The sequence below is a fragment of the Phoenix dactylifera genome, chromosome 1 (assembly GCF_009389715.1).
Source record: "Phoenix dactylifera cultivar Barhee BC4 chromosome 1, palm_55x_up_171113_PBpolish2nd_filt_p, whole genome shotgun sequence".
NCBI classification, from domain to species: Eukaryota; Viridiplantae; Streptophyta; class Magnoliopsida; order Arecales; family Arecaceae; genus Phoenix; species Phoenix dactylifera.
This window is the reverse complement of record NC_052392.1, coordinates 10,172,220-10,199,829: the sequence shown is the minus strand read 5'-3', so window position 1 is coordinate 10,199,829 and position 27,610 is coordinate 10,172,220. Positions and strand designations below refer to the sequence as shown.

Genomic DNA, 27,610 nt, shown 5'->3' with positions numbered 1-27,610 from the left:
CCGGATGGATTTAGCGAATCAAGGTATGATTTATAATTCATTAAGTTAATCATTCCATCAATGGTATCAGAGCAGGTGGATTGGATTCCAAAATAAATCATATTCGTTTGATTCGCTGGACGGTAGTGCTTAGGACCCTGATGTTATTTACCCATATGAAATCTTTTCATTTAGGCGATGTGGGACTAAAACCTTCATCTCCTTCTTCCACCTTTGCTAAGAAAATAAGGAAGGGAGAGCCGCTGCCATGACCGACGCTGCAGCGGGTCTCGGTCGCGGCCCTCCCCGTCCAACTGGTGGCCAACAGGGCCACTGTCCAGCGGCCCGACTCCCCGGCTGCCGCTGCGACCCGCCCCCCGACGAGCCGGCAGCGGCTGCAACCCGCCGTGGCCGCCATGGCCACCGCGGGCGAAGAAGAAAAAAAAAAAAAAATTGGCCGCCATGGCCTGCGGCCCGCCGCTAAGCGGCCCCGGCCACTGCCAGCGGCGCCAGCCGTGCCACCCACGGCGCCCGCAGCACGGCCTCCGGCCGACGCCCCTGCGGCCTGCGACCGCGGGCTGCGGCCGCACCCCGCGGCCGAACCCCGCGGCCTCCGCGGCCGATCCCGGCCTCCGGCCCCACCTTGTGGCCGCCCCGCTGCCTGCAGCCGTGCCTACGGCCGGCGGTGGCGGTTGCGCCGCCGTTGTTTAGGAGAGAAGGGGCCACTGGTTTTGGCCCCCTTCTCCTCCTTTCGTTTGGGGAAGATGAAGAGATGGGTTTCGGGTTTCGGGCATGGAATCCAACCCGAAATCCGAATCCATTTAAATATATATAAAGGGGTGAAGGGATTAACAGGTTTCGGGTTATTGGGCTTCGCCCGCAACCCGAAACCCGAATCCTTTTGGCTTAAATTGGGCCTTTTACAGTTAAACCCCTGACAATATGTTATTCTGCAAAAGGGGCTTTTGAAATTCATATATGGTCCCCAGCCGAAAGTTGAATTATCAAAAGGGTCCTAAAATATTTTTATGTGGTCCCTTTGCTAAAGTTTCATTGCAGAACAGTACTTTGACAATTATATATTACTCCATGTAATGAATTTATTGCATAATTGATCAATTTATACGCTTTCTTATGATGATACATGATTATTTAAATTTATTCATATTTTTCATGATAAAAGGATGATATATGCATGAGACGAGCCAAAGCATCTTATGTAGGAAAAGACATATAAATGATTAAATTTTTGCATATTTGTGGTGACGAGCCAAAGCATCCCATAAATTTTAGAATGCTTTAGCTTAATTTAATCAATAAAGAGTCTTTTTATCATCATCTCATGAAATTGAATAGTTGCATCATATATAATGAACCGGCCCCAAAGGGAAATCATTATACAAAGTTAATGGTGGGATGAAATAATGTTATTAGTATGATATTTATGATGAAATCTTGTTGCCCAAAGGCCTTGAATTCTTCATTAACATTGAACAATATCTAGTAAAATTTTATCCATTGAATAACGGTGTCTAAGAAAAGCTTGTCAAAAAGGCATACGTGCCTAAGAAAGGCTGGTACTTAAGTGAGCCTAGTGCTCCACCACCGATCTGGAGCTGATCTGGCTGTTATTCTTTGGATTTTTTCAACTAGATATATAAAGTTCAATAAATATCATACTTAATGCATTAGTTTTATCGTAAAGGGGTAAATCATGTAAAGTTAATTTTGATTTACTCACTAAATTGCTAATATGGGTTAGTGATTTAGATAAGGTTTTAGCGTAATTATAGCATGCATATTGATAGTAAGCATATGTTTTGCAGCTTTGTTTCCGACAGTTTTTTCACAATCTACATCATGCATCCCAATACTTAATGGTTCAAATTTCTCGGAATGGAAAGAAAGGCTGACATTTACTTTAGGGTGCATGGATATTGATCTGGCACTTCGTGAGGACATGCCACCTGTCCCCACGGAGGAAACTACGCCAGAGGAGAAAAAGTTGTATGAGAGGTAGGAGCGGTCAAACCGCTTAAGTCTTTTACTCATACAAAATCATATCTCTAGAAAGATAAGGGGCTCAATTTCTGATTGCAAAACTGCAAAAGAATTCTTAACAGCAGTAGAAGAGCAATTTGTGAGTTCAAAGAAAGCCCTAGCCAGCACCTTAATATCAAGGTTTGCTTCCTTAAAGTATAATGATAATGGTGGCATACGTGAGCACATTATGGAATTACGTAACATCGCTGCCCAATTAAAATCATTGGAAGTAGACATGTCAGAGACTTTTCTTGTACACTTTGTTCTTAATTCTCTGCCTATGGAGTATGCACCATTTAAGATCTCATACAACACACATACAGAAAAATGGACTATGAATCAACTTCTAGCCATGTGTGTTGATGAGGAGCAGAGAATAAAACAAGAGAGGCAAGAGAGTGTTTATCTCACCTCTCATAAGGGAAAAGGACATAAAGAGGTCGGCGGTACCAGTCATCATATTCCTGTTAAGAAGAAGAAAATGAAAGTGTCAGCCAAAGTGACTGACAAAAGGCAAATAAAGTGCTTCTTCTGTAGGAAACAGGGACATTTGAAAAAGGACTGCATCAAGTACAAGAAATGGCTCGAAAAGAAAGGTACTTTTCTTTCCTTAGTGTGTTATGAATCAAATTTTATTGATGTACCTCATAACACATGGTGGATTGACTCTGGTGCTACTATCCATATATGTAAAACTTTGCAGGGATTGTTGAACAAAAGAATTCCAACGGAAAGTGAGCGAAGCATCATAATGGGAAATAAGATGCGTTCACATGTGGAAGCTGTTGGAACGTTCAAATTGACCTTAAAGACTGGCCATATTTTGTACCTAGAAAATACCTTTTTTGTACCTGGATTTTCTAGAAACCTAATATCTATTTCAAAACTTGTTTCTTTTGGATATACCGTTTTATTTGGACGGTCATTTGTAAACCTTTCCTTGAATAATATTATTGTTGGTAATTGCTTGTTAGAGGATGGTTTATTTAAATTAGACCTTGATACATCCTTTGAACTATCCCTTTTATCCCTGCAAAATAAAGAACATTATGGATTAAAACGTAGCATGATAAACGAAAATTTCTCTATGTTATGGCACCAAAGGTTAGGTCATATCTCCATAAAAAGAATCAAGAGATTAGTAAATGATGAAATTTTACCAACTCTTGACTATGGTGATTTTGAAACTTGTTTAGACTGCATCAAGGGAAAGCAGACTAACAAGTTTAAGAAAGGTGCCATAAGAAGCACAAATTTATTGGATCTCATACATACAGATATATGTGGGCCTTTTTCGACCCAATGTTTTACTGGTCATAAATATTTTATCACCTTTATTGATGATTACTCACGCTATGGGTATCTCTACTTATTGTATGATAAGGCTGAGGCATTAAATGCCTTTAAGCTTTTCAAAACAAAGGTAGAGTTACAACTTGATAAAAAGATTAAAGTTGTGAGATCAGATAGAGGTGGTGAATACTACGGTAGGTATACTGAAACTGGACAACATTTAGGTCCATTTGCTCGATTTCTTCAAGAGCAAGGTATAGTTGCACAATATACTATGCCTGGTACTCCTGATCAAAATGGAGTTGCGGAAAGAAGAAACCGAACATTAATGGAGATGGTAAGAAGTATGATTAGTCACTCAACTCTCCCAATTTCTCTATGGGGTGATGCCTTAAAAACCGCTGCGTATATTTTAAACAGGGTTCCTACTAAAGCTGTCCCAAAAACACCCTATGAAGTTTGGACAGGTAGGAAACCTAGTTTAAGACATCTACACATTTGGGGGTGTCAAGCTGAGGCAAGGGTGTACAACCCACAAGAGAAAAAGTTGGACTTTAGAACCATTAGTTGTTATTTTATTGGTTATCCAGAAAAGTCCAAGGGATACAGATTTTATTGTCCTAATCATACTTTGAGGATTGTGGAGACAAGAAATGCTAGATTCCTTGAAAATGACCAAATCAGTGGGAGTATAAAACCTCAAGAAATTAATTTTGAGGAAAAGCAAACTCCGTATGGTGTGCAAAATTCAAATAAGCAGCCAATGATTCCTCTACCTATCATTAATAATGATTTGGAGGAGGATGAGTCTACTATTAATGTTCCACTTGAATCTGTGCCAGTTATCACTGAGAATGTTGCTCCTCCACCTATAGAACCAGTGGATCAAGAAGCAACTTTAAGAAGGTCATCAAGGGTAAGGAGATCTCCAATTCCACCAGATTATATAGTATATCTTCAAGAAAATGATTATGACATTGGAAATATAGATGATCCAATAAATTTCTCACAAGCCATAAGTTCAGTAAATTCCTCCAAATGGCTAGATGCTATGAAAGATGAGATAGATTCTATGGCTAAAAATAATGTTTGGAATCTAGTTGAACTACCTCCTGGAGCTACTGCAGTACGCTGCAAATGGGTTTTTAAAACCAAAAGAGACTCCAAAGGCAAGGTAGAGCGACATAAGGCCAGACTTGTTGCCAAAGGATTTACTCAAAAGGAGGGTATTGATTATCATGAAACCTTCTCTTCAGTTTCAAAGAAGGATTCTTTAAGGATAATTATGGCTTTGGTGGCTCATTTTGACTTAGAGCTGCACCAAATGGATGTGAGAACTGCATTTCTTAATGGAGATTTAGAGGAAGAAGTTTACATGAAACAACCTGAAGGTTTTGTTTCAGAAGGTCAGAGTCAAAAAGTTTGCAAGCTAAATAAGTCTATATATGGACTCAAGCAATCATCCCGACAGTGGTATCTTAAGTTCAATAACGTCATTTCTACATTTGGCTTTGTAGAAAACGTTGTTGATAGATGTATTTATCTTAAGATCAGTGGGAGTCGATTTATTTTTCTAGTCCTATATGTAGATGACATTTTGCTTGCTAGTAGTGATTTGGCATTGCTTAGGGAGACTAAGCAATTTCTCTCCAGTAATTTTGATATCAAGGATATGGGTGAAGCCTCATATGTCATCGGCATTGAGGTTCATAGAGATAGATCTAAGGGAAAAGTTTGTCTATCTCAAAAAGCCTACATTAAGAAAATGTTGGAGAGATTTGGTATGGAAAATTCCAAACCAAGTCCAGTGCCTATTACTAAAGGTGAAAAGTTGAGCCAATCACAATCTCCGAGGAATGAAATTGAAAGGGAGCATATGAAAGCATTTCCATATGCTTCACTAGTTGGGACTTTAATGTATGCTCAAGTCTGTACCAGACCTGATATAGCATATGTTGTGGGATTACTGGGGAGATTTCAAGCTAATCTAGGAATGGAACATTGGAGAGCTGCAAAGAAAGTATTGAGATATCTTTAAGGAACTCAAGATTATATGCTCACATACAACAAATCCGATCTCTTGGAGATAGTTGGATACTCAGACTCAGACTTTGCGGGATGTCCAGATAGTAGAAAATCAACATCAGGTTATATCTTTCTACTAGATGGTGGTGCAGTCTCGTGGAAGAGTTCGAAGCAAAAAATGACAGCTGCTTCAACAATGGAAGCTGAGTTATTAGCATGCTATGATGCAGTTACACAGGCTATTTGGTTGAGGAACTTTATCATGGGCCTACAGATCGTGGACACTATTTCAAGGCCCATAAAATTATATTGTGATAATTTAGCAGCAGTTTCCTCAATAAAGAATAACAAGATATCCAATGGAAATAAGCACATGGAGGTGAAATATCTTGTTATAAAAGAAAAATGTGATGACCATAAAGTTTCAGTTCAATACATCAATACTGTGCTTATGTTGGCAGATCCTTTGACCAAAGCAATAGCCCCGGGATTGCATAAGGAGCATGTCGGTCAAATGGGCCTTTTCTGTATAAATTAATTGATGTATTATTGTGCACATTTCAGATGGTTGTAAATCACATTTATTATATTTTCTGCTTTAATGAATTCATGTGGTTTATGCATATTATGGTAGCAGAAATGGTGACCAAAGAATGGATTTTATGAGAAGTTCATTCATAGGGGTTTGGTTATGATGGTTTAGTAATATAGTGATCATGGAAGGTTATACGCCGATCAAATAGGTGTTATTTCCGCCATGGTTCGTATTATTATTCTCAAAGTAATCAAACATAAAGTTTGTCCAAATTGATATCATGATAGAAAGAACACGCGTATAAAGATTATAACATTCAAGTGCTAAGGATATTTCACTTGTCAATATGGTCCAAGTGGGAGAATGTTGGGATCTCGTCAAGATGTGGCCCACATTGACAAATGGCGTCAATATGGCCCAAGTGGGAGAATGTTGGATCCCGTTTTAATTAAACCCTGATCTCGTTTAATTAGAACCCACGTTTGACAAGTGTCCCTTGAATTTCGTAAATCCTGATCATCACAAGGGCATTAAGGTAATTGCACGGCAGTGAAAGGTTGCCTTGATGGGGGGTGACTCTTCACGTGTGTAACTAATCACGGCGTTTGGTCCCTGGAGAGGGCTATAAATAGCCTGTCAGACCCCTTCTCTAATACATGCATTAAGAGCTCTCTCTCCAGAAGATCTCTCGCTAATCCTTAGTCAGATCATCGGTGATCGAGGTTGCGCACGCATTCCAAAGTTTAATCCGGATGGATTTAGCGAATCAAGGTATGATTTATAATTCATTAAGTTAATCATTCCATCAAACCATGCCCATGTGGACTAGGAAGTACTGCAACACGGGCTCATTGAGGCTAACTATGGGTCAAACCACAGGTCAATCGTGGTGCCTGTGATTAGATTTGAATTGATTTGGACCCCTAGCCTGACGAGGATGTTAGGGCTTAAATGGGGAAAGTATGTGAGGACCTGGGTGCGAGCGTGTAGGGTTGCTATGGCCACCCAGTGGGGAGCATGGTCCTGCCATGGCCACTACCGATAGGGAGCATAGTCCTGATAGGAGGGTTGCGAGGTGTAGAATGTGGCAATGAAATTGGCGGTACAGGCATCCTCTTCTCCTTCCCCTTCTGTTTAAGCTTTGATATTATCACCAGGCTAAACGAGCCCAAATTCATTTAAATTCAATCACAAATGGTTCAAATAGCTTATGGTCCACATGGGCCTCGCAGGCTACAGGCATACTCTTTGTCCTCCTCTCATGTTTAAGCTTTGATATTATCACCAGGCTAAACGAGTCCAAATCCATTTAAATTTACTCACAAACACCAAAATTAGCTTATGGTCCACATGGGCCATGGGCCCATTCCACTCTAATACCATTTTGTAACAACCCAAGACTTTACCCAAAAATGTTAGTCTACATGGGCCATAGGCCCATTCCATTCTAATACCATTTTGTATCAATCCAATACTTCATCCAAAAATGCTAGTCAGAATATATTATTTGGGTTCTTTGCTCTTATACATACATTCTTTTTTTTTGGTATATTGGCAGCTCACCCACACCATGTGTGGGCACAACCCAAGAAGTCAGACAATAAAATAGAATGCAAGGAAGGCAATATAGAGTCGTAGGTCTTCCAAATAAAATCTTTGGAAGGATGAGCCGCGTAGGATGCCATCCAATCTGTAGCGCTATTGGCCTCTCTAAAGATGTGGGTGGCCCGAAATGCGACACATTCACGTAGCAGACGACGGGTATTATGCAGCAACTGCATCCCCCTGGCGGCACCCCTGGGCCCCATGATCCCCTCATCACCATAGTGGAGTCCCCCTCAAGCAGGATGTTGTCGGCCCCCAGCACCTGTCTAGCATAGAAGGCCCCCTCCCAGGTTGCCCGGACCTCAGAGCTCGCAATAGTCTGCTCGAAGATGCGCCGACCCCCAGCCGCCACTAGCCGGGCCTACTGATCCCTGATGATGAAGCCGATGCCATAGCGGCCATCCTCTTTGACACTTCCGTCGAAGTTCACCTTGAGGAAACCAGGAGGTGGGGGCTCCCAGGATATAAGCATGAGCTTGGGCGCTGCTAGAGCACAGTGAGAGCTCCAGATTTTTCTGGCCAACCCAAGACACGACGACGCAGTAATAACAAGGACCTCCGCCACTAGGAGTAGGGCTCTATCTGCCACCACTCTTGGGGGTGCTCCACTCTCCTCAAATACTTGGACATTCCTATCTAGCCAACAATAGTATGCTAAATAAGTTGCTCTAATCTCCTACTTCATAAGTCTAGGTCGCCGAGAGGACTCTGCTAGGAATATTAGAAAATCCTTCATCGATGACTATCATGGATGTAGGCGACGAAAGTCGGCACACACTCCCAGATCCGATTAGCCCGCTGGCAGCTGAAAAGAATATGGTGGATAGTCTCTTCTGCCTCCTGACATACCCTACATCCCATGGAGATGTCCATCCCCCGCCGAGCTAGCACCCCTTAGTGGGCAGACATCTCCATGCAACCTTTCAGATAAACAGAGCCACTCGGGGGTGAAGGTGTAGCTGCCAAATTCATCTCCCCTCGATTTGCCGTGCTGCAGGCCTCTTGATCAACCTTAGGAGATCCTGAGTCCGCACCTCTGATTTGCCAGTGCTGCGTCACACCCTCCTATCCTCCGTCTCGCTTGTCGGGATCGGCACCGCCAACACCCTCTCTGCCAACTGCTCGCTCTCCTGGGGCAAGCAAGTCATGGACTCTACATCCCTCTAACTCGTCGGGGTCAACGAAAGTAGGCCATCTACTCAATGGTACCTCAGTTAGCCAGCAGTCGCTCAAGGCATCCATGGCTCTTCCATCTTCAATCTCCCAGCTGATTTCCGGGATTGCCAAGGGGGCTCGAGAGCATATCTCTCTCCATTGGAAGGAGCTGTGTCGGCCTACATGGAACACTGCTGGGTTCGCCGAGTCCTATATATATATATTCAAAATCTGCATAGTCCATAGTCGATGTAGGACTAAATGTATATCCATACATATCCTCACAGTCAACATTTAAGGGGGTGATGATGAGTTCAAAGAAGGTATCATTTAGTTGGGCAAAAGCATAGAATATGTGAGCGAAGTAGGGGAGATCAATGGACGAAGGAGGGAAAGGAGTGGTAATAGGTACGTCGGCAGGCGGCTTCGATTGCTAAGAAGAGGGGCCGAACCAGGGTTGGCTTTAGTGGAATAGAGGGAACAAAGGGGCTTGTGGACGATCCAACACCGTAAGAGTTGCTCATGGCAGGTAGGAGGAGAAAAAAGAGGGTTGCTAAAGGGAAGAAGGCTATGTACTCACAAGCCATGTTGGAGAGAGTACTGTACGGTCCTTAGTTTTACACATGGTTAATTTGAGAAATTCAAAGATGAACTTTGGTGTGCTAAGATTCAGAGAAACAATGTTAAATACTTGCTAAGTACTTCATTGTGGGTCACTTAATATTATTTTTCTTTTCTATTTCGCGCGAAAGAATGATTAATCCTCATCATACAAAATTATTGTTGGATCACTCATTGCGCAAATCTCAAACCACTCCAAACTTTGTCATTCATCCGTTGGTAGAAATCTCAAAACAAGCAGATGATCTAGAGGTAGATTTGTGCAAAGAAAGATGAATCCTTCTGTAGCATGAAAGAGACACTCTTGTCTCAATGTTGCATGGTGGACTTTTGTGATCTAATTATCACCAAATATTAGTATGGATGGATGGTATCACCACTTGCTATTTGAGGCATGGGGTAGAGTTTGATGCCAAAGGGTGTAAACCTTTTGTTTTAAGCCTCTGTTTCTTAGTATGCATATTTCATATTGTTAGGTTTAGCTTGGATGTCGGTTTAGGTAGAGAGAAGAGGAGACCCAAGTATAAAGTAGGATGTAGGGTTGGAACCCTTCAGAATTTTTGAAAAATTGTAACTCAATTTCCAAGCATAAATCATAATTTTTATTTTTTTGGCACCGCACAAAGTTCTTTTATTAAAAGAGATTGAAACAAAGATACGTATGGGGTAAAGCCAAAGTTAAGCAAATAAATACTTCTTACATCAAGCCAATGGAGAGAGAGAACAATGGCTGAAGAAGATGCGGAAGGAAGGCCGTCTCTCAACTCTGCCATGCATCCCATGCTGCCAACAACAAACGCTACGAGTTAGTGCATAAAAAGAGAGATGGGTTACAAGCCATCGACACAACGGTGCTAGATTAGATGTCAGCCGCTAATCCCACCATTAAGCATATCTTAACCCTGATCATCGACACATGTCTACTAAAATTAGTAAAAGAAACAAACAGTTGATAGCTAAAATTGAGGGACACGAGTAGATCACAGAATTTTTCTCAATGTATCAAATATAGGTGCAATTTATGGGCACGATGGCAAGTTCTCAAGAGCTAGAGACAAAAAAAAGGGTTTTTTTATATGAATACTCTTCTAATTATAAAATTTTTCATGTATACCTTTCCAAAATTAATATTTGAATGTATACTTTTATAAAACTCTTATTTTGCTATTCTACCCCTTTTTTATCCTTATTTTTGCATATATACTGAAACCATCTAATTCTGTTAAAAAATTAAGAGTTTCAAATTAAAATAACTAAAATATCTTTAATAGGTAGATGTATAAAAAGAAATATTTATAAAACGATCACGATGGAAAACAAAAAAGTAATTTCATAAATTTATTTTATTTTTAATTAAAATAAATATTGTTTAATTAATGGTGTTAGAAGAACGGTAATATTAGAGGTATTTGTGCAAAAAAAGTATTTTATGAGAGTATAAAAATAAATATAAAATTTAAAAAGGTATTTACATAAATTTAAATTTTTAAAAAGTTATTCATATAAAAAAAAAAACCTACCATCTCTGCACAACGTAGAATAATATTTCCAATACAAATTGTAAAATTGAAAAGGGCATTTGTCGCCTTGCGTTTGTGTACCTCGTCGAGAGATGCTCCAATCCTTGTCGTATCCGACCGCCCAAAAGAAGTACCCGCCGAGGCCGTGCTCCTGCGCGAAGTCTATCTTCCTCGTCACCGACCACGGGTTATCGTAGCCGATCCAACTCGTCCCGGCGTAAGAATACACAGACACCGTTATTTCATCATCCACTTGGGTCGCGTTGTTTTCCGTGTTAAAATCCACCACCTCCGAGTACAACATCACCCCATCAGTTCCCGGTCCGAGCCCTACTGCCGGTGCGCCGATGCCGTGGTCTGCCGGATCCTTGAGCTTCCACGTCCGGCCATATAATGGCAAACCCATCACCACCTTCGTCGGTGGAATCCCAGCCTCCACCCACGACGTGAGTCCATAGCTCGTGCTCACGTTGCTGTTTGGGTCGTACAGCGCCGCAGGCGCCCCAGTCTCCGACGTGTTCCAGGAGCCATGGTAGTCGTAGCACATAGCGTTGATCCAGTCCAGACTGACCGCCATCTGATCGGCCGGATAAGATCTCGGTGTGTCGCCTGGGAGGAAGAAGTGCGACGCGAAGTACACGGCTGACGTGAGCAACAGGCTCGGTCGGCCAGTCTCGGCCGCTTCGCGAGAGATTGCGTCGCGCCATTCCATGAAGAGGTCGCCGAGGCTGGCCATTTTCTCCGGGTTCGCCGGGAACTCCCAGTCGAGGTCAAGGCCGTCGAGGTTGTACTCGCGGGCGACGGCGATGGTAGATCTAATGAAGGCGGAGCGGGTGGAGCAGTTGGTGGCCATGTTGGCGAAGGTGTCGCCTCCGCCGCCACCGCCGCCGATGGAGAGCATGGCTTTGATTGGGGGATCGTGAGCGTGGAGGGTGGCCGTGAAGTCGGCGAGCATGCCTGCGTCGGAGGGGGTGACGACGAGTTCAAAGGAGGTGTTATCTAGTTCGACAAAGGCGTAGTAGATGTGGGTGAAGTAGGAGAGGTTGATCGAGGAGGGTGGGGAGGTGGAGTTGAGTCCCGAGGGCCAGTAGCCCGCTTTGATGGCCGACGATGGGAGAGGGACGGGGGCCATGGCTGCAGATGGGACACAGGCCGGAACCCGGACGGGAGGACCAGCCGGCGAAGAGGGGCTTGCAGCCGGTGCAGCCCTATAAGCTCCTGCTCTGGAGATGAAGGGGAAGGAGGAAATGGTTAGGATGAGGAAAGCTATGAATCCCGAAGCCATGGTGGGAGAAAAAGGGCGAACTTTTTGATGGTCATAAAAGGTGAGGCTGTCTTATAGGAAGAGGCGGAGCTCCGGTGACAACGAAAGGCTTTGCCCGATGAGTATTTTATTTGGGCGGCTACTCCTTCTCCTTCGTTGGAGCTGTTGAATTTTAGTCGGAACAAGGTGAGAGGGAGTTGGTCAATTTTGGAGTCTCATGTTTGGAGTTGAACGCACGTTGGTGATGATTGCTAATGGAGGGGTGCGACCTCCACCTCTCCGTGAGTCTACTGGCGAAGGGGATGTTTGGTCTCATTGTGGGCTTGGAATTCTCTCATATGTTCATCGAAACATAAGTATTCATCAGCTGACTCCTATTTGCGGTTGACTTGTTGCTTCTAGGACTTAAGTTTCATCCACCTCCACCAGGTCAAGAGGCGCCATTTTTGAAGTAATTTTTCAGCGCTACAGCTTGATGTCCACCTTCGCCCAATCGGCTTCTAGAACACATCCTTTTCCGTTAATGACATGTCTCTTCTGTCCTCATTCATACCCTTCCTTGATCTTATCCGGAGAGCAAGCCTCTAATTTCATATGAACTGGCTGGCCGGCGGAGGAACTTTAATTCAACGATAGCAAAAAATACCAAATAAAAACATAATAGTCATAGAAATATTATTTTAATCTTTTTCAGAAATATATAACAATAATATCTTTATATATATATATATATATATATATATATATACAAAATCACACAAATATAAGAGAAATGCCAATGAAAGAAATAAGAAATATAAGGATATGATATTGGTTAAAGCTACATCACCTTGCATGTATTTTCTTCGTGATAGGCATAAAAAATGTGTCTCTGCGCAAATCATGAGAAGATGTAGCCGGTGATGGTGTCAAAAGAGCGCTACGAATTCGTATCAGAGTTAGTGAGAGAAACTCTGGAGTAGAGAGAGAGAACCCAACGGCTAGTTTTTAATCTGCGGTGTTCGTGAGGCACTCGGTCGGGGAACTTGGTGCTCCGGCAGGTCAGCGTGGTGCACACGACGGCTGGGGTTGAGAGAACGGGGTTTCTGAATCCCACTGAGCATCTTCGACTTCCTCAGCTAGATCGGGGAGTCGGTAGTCAACAAGTGGCCGAGCAGTAGGGGGGCCTGTCTCCAGGGAGGAAGCCTTGAGGGAGATCGCCGGCGCCTGGGGGGACCGGGCCTGCGGTAGCTTGCTATCAAAGCTTCTGGCCGAGAGTGCAGACCTTTACGGCTGGCCCTAGCCGGGAGGGACACCTGGTAACTCGTCTCTTTCTTGGTTTTGATTAACCTCTGTTTTTCAGGTGAGCGACTGCAACATGGACTGGAAGGGGAAGCAGCCGGTGGCGAAGGAGACGAAGGAAGCGAGAGGCAACGGTAAGCCATCGGGTCGTGGGGTGCGCCCTGCGGCCTGGTCGAGGCCAGGGCCGTGGGTTACCCACTGGCCCACGGCCGAGGAAGTGGATCGCCTGAGTCGCCGCTTTCCGGACGTCTTGCGGCCTCCGGAGGAGCCGATAGAGGCGGCTCGGCAGGTGTGGGAGGGTCGGGCGTTGATCGCCCGCAGTTTTGGCCGCCGGATTCCGGCGGAATGGGTGGCCAAGGATGTGGCCGCCCGTACTAAACTTAAAGAAGTGGTGGCCGTCCCGCTTGCAGACGACTACCTTGCTTTGAGATTCCGGTCGACGGAGGACCGGGATCGGGCTCTCAGTGAGGGGCCGTGGGTGGTGGCGGGGCAACTCCTCGCCATGAGCCCGTGGGTCCCTGATTTCGAGCCCGAGGACGATACCGTGAAAAGGGCGATGGTGTGGCTCCGGTTGCCGCGATTGCCCCCGGAGTACTGGTCGACTTCGACCATTCTTCATATAGCGGCTTGGGCGGGCCAGCCGGTGGCGGTGGATGGGGTCACCGAGCAGCAAGCGTCGATGGGTTTCGCCCGAGTTAAAGTGGCGATTGACACCTCTGAACCGCTGCGGCCCGGCGTCCTGATACAGGGGAAGACGAAGGTGCGGTGGCAGCCCTTCGTCTTCGAGAACGTCCCGGTCCTCTGTCCCCGCTGTGGGCGGATGGGGCACGTGGAAGTGGCGTGCCGCTTTCCGACGGAGTCCAACGCACACAGGGAGGCGCCCCCGGTGGCAATGGAGATGGGGGGAAAGTCTGATCCACCGACCCCGGGCGGCGGAGAGGAGGTCCAGGGGCCAGTCTATGGCCCCTGGATGGTGGCGACGCGGCAGAAGATCCCACGGGGGGATTTACCGCCGCGGCCGGGGGTGATGACCGGACCCGATCCTGGGGCTGGGTCATCCTCGAGACGACCGCCATCTCCGGCATATCAGTCGCTTGCGCCGACTGCTCCTGTGTCCCCGGCGGACACGGAGGGCTGGCAAAAGCCAGCCAAGGTTGCGCGCCACCGGTCGCCACCAGCGGCGGAGGGGGAAGGGTTAGACTTGGCTCCTCCTCCCGGTCCTTTTCAGGTCGACCCGGCCGACTGGCTTGGGGACGACTTGCTCGAGCCAGAAGACTCGGCACCGAGTCGGGGGGTTACCCCTCTGCGAGCAGACTCGGGGCTGAGTCAGGAGCTCGCCCTGCCGCAGGCTGAGCCGGGGACTAGCGGATCAGCTACGGCCCGGGCTCAGTCACAGAAGAGGCCCAGGCCGACAGCGGGCCAGGGCCTGCAACGGGGCCCAGGAATGATGGCCATGCCGGCCCGCGCGCATCCTACGGTGGGCCAGCGGGCTGATATGGTGCCGGCCCAACGCACCCGGGCCCAGGGGACGGGGCGCCGGGGTCGCGGGCCGGTGGGTGCGACCCGGGGCACGCCCGCAGCGCGGGGCGCGCCTCGTGCCCGCTCAGCTTCGGGCCTGCGGGCTTCCCCAGCGATGGGGGAGCGGGCCCGGGACCTGTTGGGCCAGGCCGTCCTGGCTGAGGGGGCTGAGGACGGCCCGCGGGCCCAGGGCCCACACGCCCAGGGCACGGGGGATCTGCGGGTGTTTCTTTGTGCGGGCCCAGAGGCCCAGGTTCTGGTGGGCGATCAGTCTTAGTCCGACTTGGGGATGGGGGTCCAGATTGCACCAGACCAGCAGGCCGACGGCGAGACGATCCCAGTCTTCCGGTTTGGCCCTCTGCCTTCGGACTCGGGTCAGCAAGTGGATGCGGCCTTAGGCGGTCACGAGGCGGGGGGCCGATCCGCCCCTTCTGCGGAGGCCGAGCCACTACTGCTGGGGAGGGGGTACGGACCTACCCACTGTTGTGCAGCGCGTTTAGGGCAGCAGTCATGAGTGTTGCTCTCTCTGCGCACGGGGGGAGGAGGAGCGGGGCAGCCAGGCTTTGAGCCCTGTGGCTGTCCCTGCTACCCTGGGGGAGGATGGGTCTGAGGCCGACTATGTGGACTGTGATCCATGATGATTTTAGCTTGGAATTGCAGGGGGCGGCCAAGCCGTCTTTCATGTCATCCTTTAAGCGATTAGTACAGGTCCACTGTCCGGAGATCTGTTTCCTATGCGAGACTCGATTATCCGGAGAGGGACTTGGACGTTTGAGGCGACGTTTGGAGAGGGATTGGGAGACCTACGCAGTTGACTCCCGGGGGCTGTCGGGAGGCATCTTGGTCCTCTGGAGGCGAGGAGTGGCGATAGTTGATGTTTTCCACAATTGCCCCCAACAGGTAGTCATGATAGTATCAGAACCGGGAGCTGCTCCGTGGGTACTGTGTGGTGTGTAATGCGAGTACGGATCACAGAGTTCGGAGAGTTCTCTGGCAGGAGATCACCAACCTCGCCACCCAGGGTATTCCGATAGTGGTGGTTGGTGACTTTAATTGTATCCAGGGCGAGGATGAGAAGCGGGGGGGTGCCGCCTTTACAGATAGGATGGATAGGAGGGAGTTTCGCGATTTTATATTGTGGAACGGCCTGGTAGACCTAGGTTTTTCTGGACAAAAGTTTACTTGGTGCAACAACCAGTCAGGTAGCGCTAGAGTCTGGGAGCGTTTAGATAGGGCCTTTGCATCCCCAGATTGGGTCCTCCGGTTCCCTACTTTCCGGGTCAGGCATCTGCCCCACATTGCTTCAGACCACTGCCCCTTGCTTCTATCCACCTCATCGGTACATGCCCACCATAGCCCCTTCCGCTTTGAGAAGGTTTGGCTATCATACCCCCAGTCATGGGACGTAGTTCGTGACGCGTGGCGTACACCGGTGCGTGGTGATGCCATGCAGCAGGTGTCGCGCCGACTGGAGTTGACTAAGAGGCGTCTCCGCCGTTGGAATCGTGAGGTTGTGGGCGACATATTCCAGCGTTTGGAGGGGGTAGAGTCCGCGATCGCGGAGTTGCAGAGGAGAGAAGACCTGAGGGGTGTGCTCCCGGAGGACGATGTGTCCAACCTCCGGGGATTGCTAGCGGCTCACCACTCCCTGCTACGGCAGCATGAGATCTTCTGGCGACAGAAATCCCGTGTGCAGTGGGTGAGTGAGGGCGATCGCAATACCAGTTTCTTCCATCGGTCGACGGTTATTCGGAGGCAGCGGAGCATGATTCATTCTTTGCGAGATGAGTCGGGTCACCGGGTGGAGGGCGAGCAGGCGGTCCGACAGACCTTATTTGACTTTTTCCGCGCCAGATGGACGGAGGATGAGGAGGCCAGTGATGGTTACCGCCCCTTGAGGGTGGAGACGGGTATTGGTGATGTTGAGAGGGCATCCCTGATCCGACCGGTGTTGGCACAGGAGGTGCAGGAGGCAGTTTGGGCGCTGGCAGCAGACAAAGCCCCAGGGCCCGATGGTTTTCCACCTTTTTTCTTTCGACAGTACTAGGGCATTATCCGCCGAGGTGTGGTGGAGGCTATCCAGTGTTTCTTTTTCCGGGCTGCTATGCCTGAGGACTGGAAGGTCACTTTCGTTACGCTTATACCGAAGCGTCCGGATGCGGTTGAGCCTAGTCATTTCAGGCCCATTAGTTTGTGCACGACTTTATATAAGATTGTGGCAAGAATAATGGTGGGCAGGATGAAGCCCCTTTTGCCAGGCATCATTAGCCATGAGCAGGGGGCGTTTGTAGCTGGTAGAAATATCTCACACAATATTTTGTTGGCTCAGAGATAATGTGGGACCTTCAGAGAGCACCGAAGCGGCGCAGCTTGATGGCCATCAAGCTGGATATGGAGAGGGCCTATGATAGGGTCAGGTGGAGTTTTCTTGAGCAGGCACTGGAGGCATACGGTTTTCACAGACAGTGGATTGGATGGGCCATGGGATGCGTACGGGGACTAAAGTTCTCTCTCTTGGTCAACGGCACGCCCTCACTGTTCTTCGAGTCCACATTGGGGCTACGGCAGGGATGTCCTTTATCCCCATACTTGTTTATTATTTGTGCTGATATTTTGTCACGAGCTTTGCAGAGAGTTTGCGCCAGCCGAGAGCTGGTGCCGTATAGTCCAGCACCGGGGGCCCGACCCCTTTCCCATTTATTTTTTGCTGATGATTGCCTTCTTTTGACCAGGGCATGACTGGCTGAGGCACGGGTTCTTCGCAGGGTGGTGACGGACTATTGCATGGCGTCTGGCCAGAGAGTGAACTTTCGGAAGTCAGCTATTACTTTTAGTCCCAGCACGAAGTCCAGAGTTCGACAGGAGATCCGGGGGATACTGCAGATACCAGAGCAGGAGGGGACGCTGACCTACCTGGGAGTCCCCATCACTGGCCGGCGGCCGCGAGTGGCAGAGTGCTCGGGCCTGGTGCAGCGGGTACAGAGCAGGCTTGAGGGATGGAGAGCGTCTTCCCTATCCATGATGGGGAGATTGACTTTGATTAGATCAGTGTTGGGATCCATTCCGTTGTATCTCATGGCCAACACTGTGATGCCAAAGACGACCCTGTTGAGGATTGAGCGTCTTCTTCGGAGCTTCTTGTGGGGATCACACGGTGGGGGCCATGGAGTGCATTTAGTGGCTTGGGAGCAGGTTTGCCGTCCTATTAGTGAGGATGGTCTCGGGGTGCAGTCTCTGATGGAGAGGCGCGAGGCTCTCATCGCTCGGCATGCAGTTCGGTTTCTACTTGAGCCACATAGCCTTTGGAGCCAGGTGATGGTAGCCCGATATGGTCGAGGGGGCCTAGAGGGGCATGGAGGGGTCGCCGAGTCTCTTTCATGTGGCGTGAGATTGGGAGGTACTTACCGACTGCATTAGCGAGCACCAGGTAGCTGATAGGCGACGGGTCGGAGCATTGATGTGACCAGTGAGCCATGGGTGGACACCCTGCCATTGAGGAGTTGGCCGACCATGGTTGATGTAGAGGCAGTCGAGGGACTACGGGTCAGTGACCTTTTGGCAGGAGGTGGAGCAGAGTGGGATGATGCTAGACTTCGACAGCTATTTGGGGTACACCTCGTAGCGAGGATCCGGTCCCTTCCGTTATCAGGATGTGGGGGGCGGGATGTTAGGGTATGGGGCACATCGAGCCAGGCCAGTGTCAGGCTAGGAGACCTCTCCCGTGTCATCCAGTCAGAGCAGGAGAGGGGGCCGGATTGTACATGGATCTGGAGGTACGGTCTCCACCCACGGGTAGCCCTCTTCTTATGGAAGGTGTTCTGGGATCGCCTTCCGACGAAAGCAGCGCTGAGCAGGCGTGGATGGGGGATCCCTGCAGAGTGTGGGACGTGTGGGGCCGTGGAGTCGGTAGACCATGTGCTCTTTCAGTGTATATGGGTGAGATTGACATGGCAGTGGGCCGGGATCCCGCAGGAGGCTCGGAGTGACAGGCCACGTTTCCTTCATGTGATACGGCAGTGGCTACCCAGTTCAGGGACGTGTCAGGAGGCCATTAGAGCGACTTGCACAGCGCACCAGATTTGGCTGGCAAGAAACGCTCGTACTCTCGGTGAGCGCAGGGTGTCACCGAGGTTTGCTGCGGAGCTTGCTCGTGTTCAGGCTTCAGAGATTGTACCCACCACCTCTTCAGATAGACCTTTGATAGCTCGGGACACCTGGGGCCCCCCTCTGCTTCGGCAGCCCACCAGATGGTGTTTTTCACCTGGGAGCCCCCACCCCCGAGTTTCCTCAAGGTTAATTTTGACGGGTCGGTGCTGGACGGCGGCTGCGGGGTGGTGCAGGCTTTATTATACGAGGCCCGCACTTCAGGGTAGTTGCAACATGTGGCTGCCAGCTGTTCGACACGTCGGTTCCGGAGGCAGAGCTTCGAGCAGCCTGGGCGGACGTGCGCCATGGGAGGATGATCCTGCAGGCCAGGTCGATCATTTTGGAGGGCGACTCCACCACGGTCATCGGATGGATTCAGAGGGGGGCAACGGGTGATGGTACAGACCACCCCTTGATCCGCGACATAGGGATTATGATGAGAGATGAGAGAGCCTTTCAGGCTCAGCATGTATTTAGAGAAGCTAATGGGGCAGCCGACTGGGTGGCGGCCCATGCGGCCCATCACTCAGGGTACACCCTTTGGTCGGGGGAGGAGGAGCTGCCACATGCGCTCCGCGAGTTGCTGTATTTTGATTTTCTTGGATGTATTCGTACACGTATTGTATGAAATACCCGCTTTCAGCAAAAAAAAAAAAAAGAGCGCTACGATAATGCAAATATTTATTGTTATTTTTTGTTCATGATAAATATAAACGGATGTAGATCCATCGATGTGAGGTTTTGTTGGCTATGCATTTCATTTTCAAGGGATGGGTACTCTCCAGTCTTAACCAAATTGGAAGAAGACAAATTCTAAAACCCACGGACTTTTGCTCCCTTTCCCTCTCCTTCTTGAACTATCCCTCTCTCACCCTGACTGCCAAGCCGCTGAAGGTCTCCCTCTAGCCGTCACCCCTTCATTAAAGCCTGGAGCCCACCATTGCCGCCCTTCACCAATTGTCAATACTCTCGTCCTCATCCACTCTTTCCTCCTCTTTTTGTTCCTTGATTGCTCCACCCTCCTCCCCACCAATAAGCTTGATGGCCCTGCCATCTTTCCTTGCCTCTTCTCCCACTGCCTCCCGCCCTCCCCGTCACCCTCATCGGCCCTCACATCCTTTGTAGAACGGCATGTTACTCAAAGTAGATCGAACATACTAGCTCAAAATCTAGAACAAATATCGAACACAAAAAATATTTCCAAAGTCTTGCAAGAAAAAGATAATAGAGGAAGAAAAACATTGGGAGAGAAAATAAATTTATTCAAAAAAAATAAAGGCCGAAACTTCAACTCCTCTCACAAAAATGCCTTAGTTAATAGGCTTCATACATTAAAAAAAAATTATTTTCAGCTTTTCATTCAACTCTTTCCCCCCATTTGCAAAACCATATTCTCTCCACTAAAAAATGAAAGTATCAATATTATACTCCAACTAAAAAACAAACTCAAATATATTAAGCCTAAGGCTCAACCTAACTAAAGTATGACTACCACTAAAAGACAAACTATTCCAATTAGTATTGGAATAGAAAACAAAGATAAACTAAGAATAAAATCCTAGTACAAGCAGGACAAACAATGGATTTCCTACATCCTCCACTCTCTCCTCCAATCCCACAACTTCCTCAAGGCCAGCTTCCTTCTCACTTTTGCTGCCTTCGCATGCTCCCACATCGAACCTTACTGCCCTCCTCCTCGTCACTGTCACCTTCGCTATGTTATTAATGAAATAAATGTTATTAATAAAATATATTGGATAAGTTAAGAACTTATAAACATGAAAGCACGTATATAAGAATGAAAACATATTAATAAGAAAATTTAGAAAGTGAAGTAAAAGGAGATATAAGAAAGTATATTAAAAGAGAAAACAAAACAAAATAAATATGAATTATAACAAATATAAATATTTTAAAAAATAAAAGCGTAAATTTAAAACTATATAAAACAACAAAAATATAATGAGAATAAGAACAAACATAAATCCAAAAATAAAGACTAAATAAAATAAAATCAAAGATACATAAAATAAATAGATATATATTTAAAAAATAATAATAGAACATAGATTGGAACAAAATAAGAACTTACAAACATGAAAGTACATATATAAGAGGATATAAGAAAGTATATTAAAAAATTCAAAAAAAATGAAAATGAAAATAAATTATAGAAAATATATGTATTAAATAATAAAAGCATAAATTCAAAACTATATAAAACAATAAAAATATAATGAGCATAAGAACAGATGAATATTCGAAAATAAGTATAAATAAAACAAAATTATATATATAAAATAAATAGATATGTAATTAAAAATAGTAAAAAAATTAGAATTTTTAAAATTTTAGGAAAAAAATGGGTTATTTGAATAGTGAGAGAGAGTGAGGCTGTCAATTTGTTTAAAAAAAAATAGAGTTTTTTTTTTACAAAATTAAGCAGAAAAAATCTGGCAGAAATAATTTTTATATAAATAATTTTGAATATGTAAATCTTGTATAGTGAGAGCGAGTGAGGGTGAAATATTTTTAAAAAATATATTTTTTTGGTAAAATTATGCAGTTGCTTGCATAGGATCTTGAAGACCATGCATATGCGGGCGCTAGCAGTGGGAGGCACCATCTCCATGCGCCCCAACAACGAAAAAGAGGGAAAAAAAGAAAAGATGGGTATTGACCGCTGCATGCTACACTCATGTGGGAAACTTTTAAGGCAACCCCAAAATCTCACAAACAAAAGTCCTCTGGTACGTGCACTAGCGAATATCGGATAGATTGGGTTTTTATTTTGCCACATTTTCTTAAACATCCATTTTAAAGAGGAAACTCAAAAAACAAATTAGGACAAGATTTCTCCTACCAATAGAATGTGTCAATCTCATGACTTTAAAAAAACAAAAAAAGAAAGGAAATCACGCCTTAACATAGAGGCCATCTGTCCGCATCCTTTCTTCTTCCTCATGAGGCATTTTCTCTTGTCGTCCCTGAGTCTTTTTCTCCTCTCGCGATTTTGCTTCTTCATAAGGGTGTTAAAATATGGTGTTCACCAATACGTAATATACAGCCAGGTGATATACATCTAGGTAATTCAATACATAGTTTCTAAAATATATTGTCCGCAATATACAATCATAGTCAGAGAATACACACACATCGGCTTTCAGATACATATTATAAGTTTTTTTGAAATATACCCAAAAAGTGACACAATATACACCTCCAAGTTAATTGATATATAGTTTATAGAACATGGTGTTTACCAGTATATAGTACATGCATCTAGTAAAATAATTATCTAGCATCTCAATACATACCTCCAGATAAAAGCGATAAACAGTTTTTAAAATATTATATTTAAAAATATATACTACATGATCAGATGATACACATATAGCAAAATAGTTATCCCAGCGTCTCAATACATACCTCTAGATAAATCGATATATAGTTTCTAGAGTATGATATTCACCAGTATACACTGTAAGTTTGTTTGATCTTGATAGAGGGAGAGAGATTTATAGGAGGAGAAGAGGATTTAGGAAAGAGAAGGAAGGTCTCAGGAATGAGAGAAATGGCTTGACAAGGAAGAGAATGGATAGAAAGAGGCTTGATAAGAAAGAAGAGAGGATATAGGCAGATGGCCTATCTTCATGCATGCAATTTTTTTTTAATTTTTTAACGTTATTTAATTAAATCCTTAGAATTTTACTTGTTTTTTTAATGTCGTCCTTCAGGCCAATTCTAGCCAATTTCTAAAATAAAAAGTTGCTACTTGCATGTGATGTACATGTCGTGTTCTTTTCCTGGCTAGCACCAATGTAAGCATATGGGTGATGACATAGCAAGTAGGTAGAAATTTTTATTTTGGTGATGTGGCATTTTATCCCTATATATTTCTGATGTTAGAAACTGGTCGAAATCGGCCGAAAGGCTACAATCACACTTGAAATTCGATGGACATAATTAGAGATTTTTAAACTATAAATACCGTTTAAAAATATTTGTGAAACTTAAAGGATCAAAAATATAATTTATGGTATATGGGTGATGATATGATACTTAGCAAGTGGACACTTCTGGACAAAAAATTTCATTGTAGCACATGTTGTATGCCACATCATCACTTATATGCTGTATCATCAAAATAAAATTTTCATCTATCATGCTACATCATTATTAATATGCCGACATTAGTACCAGCATAGGAAAGAATGCTACAAAATCATTCAGTAGCTATTTATAAGTGGCCAACAGAAATTTTACCTCCAACTTTCTTGATTCTTTCCAGGGTAATAAAGGAGTGAGAATACAAGAAAAAAAAAAAAAGAACATTCTGTTGTGGTGCTAATTGGGAGCAATAAACTTAGAAGATGGGTCCATGCGAACGTAGTAAGGTCCAACATCATACTATATTATATTGCCTTTATGATATACTCTGTTCGATATGTGATGGGCTGATGATGGCTTTAATAAAGGAAGGAGATATTCTCTCTGGCTAAGAAGTAAGAAGCAAACAAACATCCAATGCCAATATAATGAAACAATGTCTTTGTACCTAGTGAGGAGGACTGACTTGGTGCTGGAGGTACGTACGTAGCGAATAAGTGACGGGTTTAATAAGATGAGGATTATAGTCAACTGGGCCCGTTGTTTGCTCATAGCTGCATTAACTATAAAAGGATATGGGGTTCAATATATTTTACATTAAGCTGGGACCATTACTTGGTGTTACAATTTGATGCAACTAATCAAGCAATTGGTTAGCATCATGATGTTTAGGAGGGTATGGCGTTTAGATCATGACATTCTTCTTTTTTTTTTTTTGGTACAACGGCGGCTCACATGCGACGGGTGTGGGTGCAACCAACAAAATCAGAAAAGAAAAGATAGTACAAAAGATAAGGCACACCTACGTGGTCTTCCCAGGTGAAACCTTCAGAGTGATGAGCCGTATAGGAGGCTACCCAGTCAGCAACACTATTCGCCTCCTTGTAGACATGTGTGGCCCGATAGGAACTACACTCACGCAGGAGTCCGCGGATGTCGTAGAGCAACGGCATACCACCATCCCCGCGTCTTTGACTTTTAGATCCACTCGATCACCGTGGCCGAGTCCCCTCGAAGAGGATGCAGTTGGTCCTCAGCACACGCCTCACATAGGTGATGCCCTCCCATGCGGCTCTGAGCTCGGCACTGGACGATAGATATGTCGGAAGATCCAACGACCTCCTGCCGCTATCAGTCTACATCATGGTCTCTGATGACGAATCCCACACCTCCAATGCTCCCTCCCCTACCAATACTACCATCGAAGTTCACTTTGAGAAAGCCAAGGGATGGGGCTCCCAGGAGACCAGCACAATCCTCGACGCTATAGGAGTATGAATGGGGCCCTCAGATTTCTCCCCCCGTTTCGAGAGATGATGGCACAGTAGATCGAATAACCTCCGCCGCATGAAGTAGAGCTTTGTCCGCCACCACCCTCGGATGCGCTCTGCTATCCTCCAAAACTCGGGCATTTTGTCTAGCCAGCAGTGATAGGCTAGAAAGGCAGCCCTGATCCCCCGCTCCTCAAGGTCGAGCCTCCGTGAAGAGATCTCCAAGAAGTACAGAAAATCCTCGATCGACGTCCACCTCTTCTGAGGGATGGGGGAACCGGAGGTACAACCTAAGATCTGACCGGCCTGTGGACATCCGAAGAGGACATAGAATATAGATTCCTCCACCTCTGGGCAGGCCACACACTCTGGAGGGGATGCTCATCCCATGCCAAGCCAGCACGCCTCTGGTAGGCAGGCACCTCCATGCCACCTTTTAGATAAATAGGGCAACTCGGATGTGGATGCGAAGCCTCTAGATCCAGCCCCCATCAATCTGCTGAGCCGTAGTCATCCTGACCACCCCGAGTAGCTCCTGGGCTTTTACCTCTGACCTCCCAGTCATTCTTCAAACCCTCCTGTCTGCAACCTTCCCTACAGGAATTAAGCAATGACAAGGCCTCGCTCAGCCAGCTGCTCCCCAAACGCCCACCAGACGAGGTCCTCGTCCCGCGTCTTGCCCACTTGGGATAAATAGATCACAGACTTTGCGACCCTCCAGCCAAATAGAGTCGATTAGGGTAGGCCAGCCACACGGTGGCACCTCGTAAGAGGCCAGCTATCCTCTAAAGACATCGATACCCATCCATCCTCGATGCAGCTGTCCTCTAAAACGTCGATAGCCCGTCCATCCTCGAGAGAACCATCGGGGCGCGAGCGCAATCTCTCTCTAAATAAAGAAACTACGTCGACCGGTAATGGAAAACTGTTGGGTCGGTTGGAGCCCTATATTTGGCCCTCATCAGAGAACCCCAAAGACTCTCCGGCTCCAAAAAAAACCTGACTGACAGCCTGGCGCGAGGATCTCCCGACGCTCAATCAAGGAGTGACCCCCAACCCACCACTGCTGGGCTGACTGATAGATGGTATCCAGGCCAATAGATGAACACCACTGTTGCCCCCATGCAAGCCCTAGAGGAAATTTCTGAACAGTCGCTCCATGCACCGCAAAGCTACGAGAGGCACTAAAGTGTGGGATAACAGATAAATAGGGATCGAGCTCAGGACCGACCGTAACAATGTGACTCTGTCCATCATAGACAGAGCGCCTACCTGCCAACTCTCTAGCCTATGTCTGATACCTAGGCTCTATAGGAAAATAGTCCACCCTACGGAGGTGCCAGCTTGTGATCGGGACCCCAAGATATCTCAAGGTACCTTGCTGCTCCCCAATCTCCAGGATACCAGTGATAGACGTCTTCACACCTGGATGGATCTTCGGGCTGAAACAAATGATTGACTTTGCCAAATTGATTTGTTGTTCGGATACCACACAGTACTCCTCCATAATCCTTCGGATCGCCAAGAGTTGATTGTCTCATCGTATGAGCCAGCAGCAGACAGTCATCAACAAAAAGCGGGGCGATATCTAAGGCGAGTCTGACGCCAGCCTGTAGGCCTCCACCTCCTGTGTTGCTAAGGCATGACAGAGTGCTCTAGACAAGAAGTCTACGCAAAATAATGAAACGGAAGCGGTGACAAGGGGCAACCTGTCTCAACCTGATCGAAGACTCAAAAAATTGTGAGGGGGAGCCGTTCACCAATATGGCAAAAGACGGGGATTGAATGCATCCCTGAATCCACCTGATCCATAGCAGGTGGAAAGCCGAATCTCTCCAAGGAGTGTGTCACAAAGTCCCACCTCATCCTGTCGTAGGCTCTCTCCATGTCAAGCTTAACACCCATCAAACTCTTGCCCCTCAGCTCTCTCTGGAGGTCACTCATGAACACGTAAGCAACGAGCACATTGTCGGATATGGACCGGACCACCCACAAAGGCCCCTGCTCAGGGCAGATAATTTCTAGGAAGGATGCCCCTCAACCTCTAGATCAGAATCTTCGCCAACGGCCTTGTACAGGGTGGTGCATAAGCTGATCGGACGAAAGTGGCTCGGCTCTACTGGATCCCGCCTCTTTGAAATCAAGGTAATGAAGGCCCTCTTCCATTCATCAGGCATAGTCGTAGACCGAAAGAACTGCTGGGATAACTGTCGTGACCTCCTGCCTGATGACATGCCAATACTTTTTGAAGAAGATTTAGGGAAACGCATCTGGACCCCGAGGCCTTATCCTCACCTAAGGACCAGAGGGTGTCTTGGACTTCCGCATCCGACATAGGTTGACCAAAGTTGCGTTCTCATCCACCGAGACCCTCGGCAATAGAGCCGGCTCGCATACCACACCACTGCCACCCCTCGGATTGGTCCATCTAGACCTGAAGAACTACTTTAGGGTCCGTCTAATGGCGTTGAGGTCCCTCTGTCATCTGTCCAATGCTATCCATGATCTTGCAGACTCTATTCCATGATCTGTCCGTCTAGGAAAAACCTTATGTTCCTATCTCCTTTCGCGATCCACTAAACTCGGAACTTCTGTCTCCAGAAGATCTCTTGCTGCTTGAGGAGTGAGTGGTGCATGGATAGTAAGGCCCTAAGCTCCCCACTAGTCATCGCTAGAGAGGCCTAACCCATGTTCCTCTAGAGACTGGAGCCTGGCGATGGCTGCTTTGGTTTCCTCCCACCCTCTTGAAGATGTTCCCCACCTCATTCCGATTCCATCTGAGCAGTTATCGGCTTGGTCAGTTCTAGCTTACGAGTAACTCTGTACATTAACATCGCCCCACACTGGTGTCTGCCAAGCCTCCTGCACTACACTCATGTGGGAAACTTTGAGGCAACCCCGAAATCCCGCAAACAAAATTCTCTGGTATGTGCACCAGTGAATATCGAATAGACTGGGCTTTCTATTTTGCCACATTTTCTTAAACGTCCATCTTAAAGAGAAAACTCAAAAGACAAATTAGTACAGGATTTCTCCTACCAAAAGAATGTGTCAATCTCATGACTTAAAAAAACAAAAAAAGAAAGGAAATCATGCACAAAAAGAGAGGCCATCTACCCGCATTCTTTCTTCTTCGTTGTGAGGCATTCCTCTCGTCCCTGAGTCTTTTTCTCCTCTTGTGATACTGCTTCTTCGTAAGAGTGTTAAAATACGATGTTCACCAATATGTAATATACAGCCCGAG

At 46.4% G+C, this 27,610-nt stretch overlaps 2 protein-coding genes across 2 annotated transcripts; one reads left to right on the top strand and one right to left on the bottom strand.

Moving 5' to 3' along the window:
* Positions 1 to 2,105: 2,105 nt before the first annotated feature.
* Positions 2,106 to 2,951, top strand: LOC120110614. The gene is made up of 2 exons (XM_039126117.1): positions 2,106 to 2,618; positions 2,726 to 2,951. The coding sequence occupies exons 1-2, from the start codon at positions 2,210 to 2,212 to the stop codon at positions 2,758 to 2,760; spliced, it is 444 nt and encodes a 147-aa protein (XP_038982045.1). The 5' UTR covers positions 2,106 to 2,209; the 3' UTR covers positions 2,761 to 2,951.
* Positions 2,952 to 9,758: 6,807 nt separating this feature from the next.
* Positions 9,759 to 12,304, bottom strand: LOC103699734 (nod factor hydrolase protein 1-like). Its single transcript, XM_008781737.4, has 2 exons — positions 10,858 to 12,304; positions 9,759 to 10,039 (listed from the first exon to the last, which is right to left on the bottom strand). The coding sequence occupies exons 1-2, from the start codon at positions 12,059 to 12,061 to the stop codon at positions 10,017 to 10,019; spliced, it is 1,227 nt and encodes a 408-aa protein (XP_008779959.2). The 5' UTR covers positions 12,062 to 12,304; the 3' UTR covers positions 9,759 to 10,016.
* Positions 12,305 to 27,610: the final 15,306 nt, after the last annotated feature.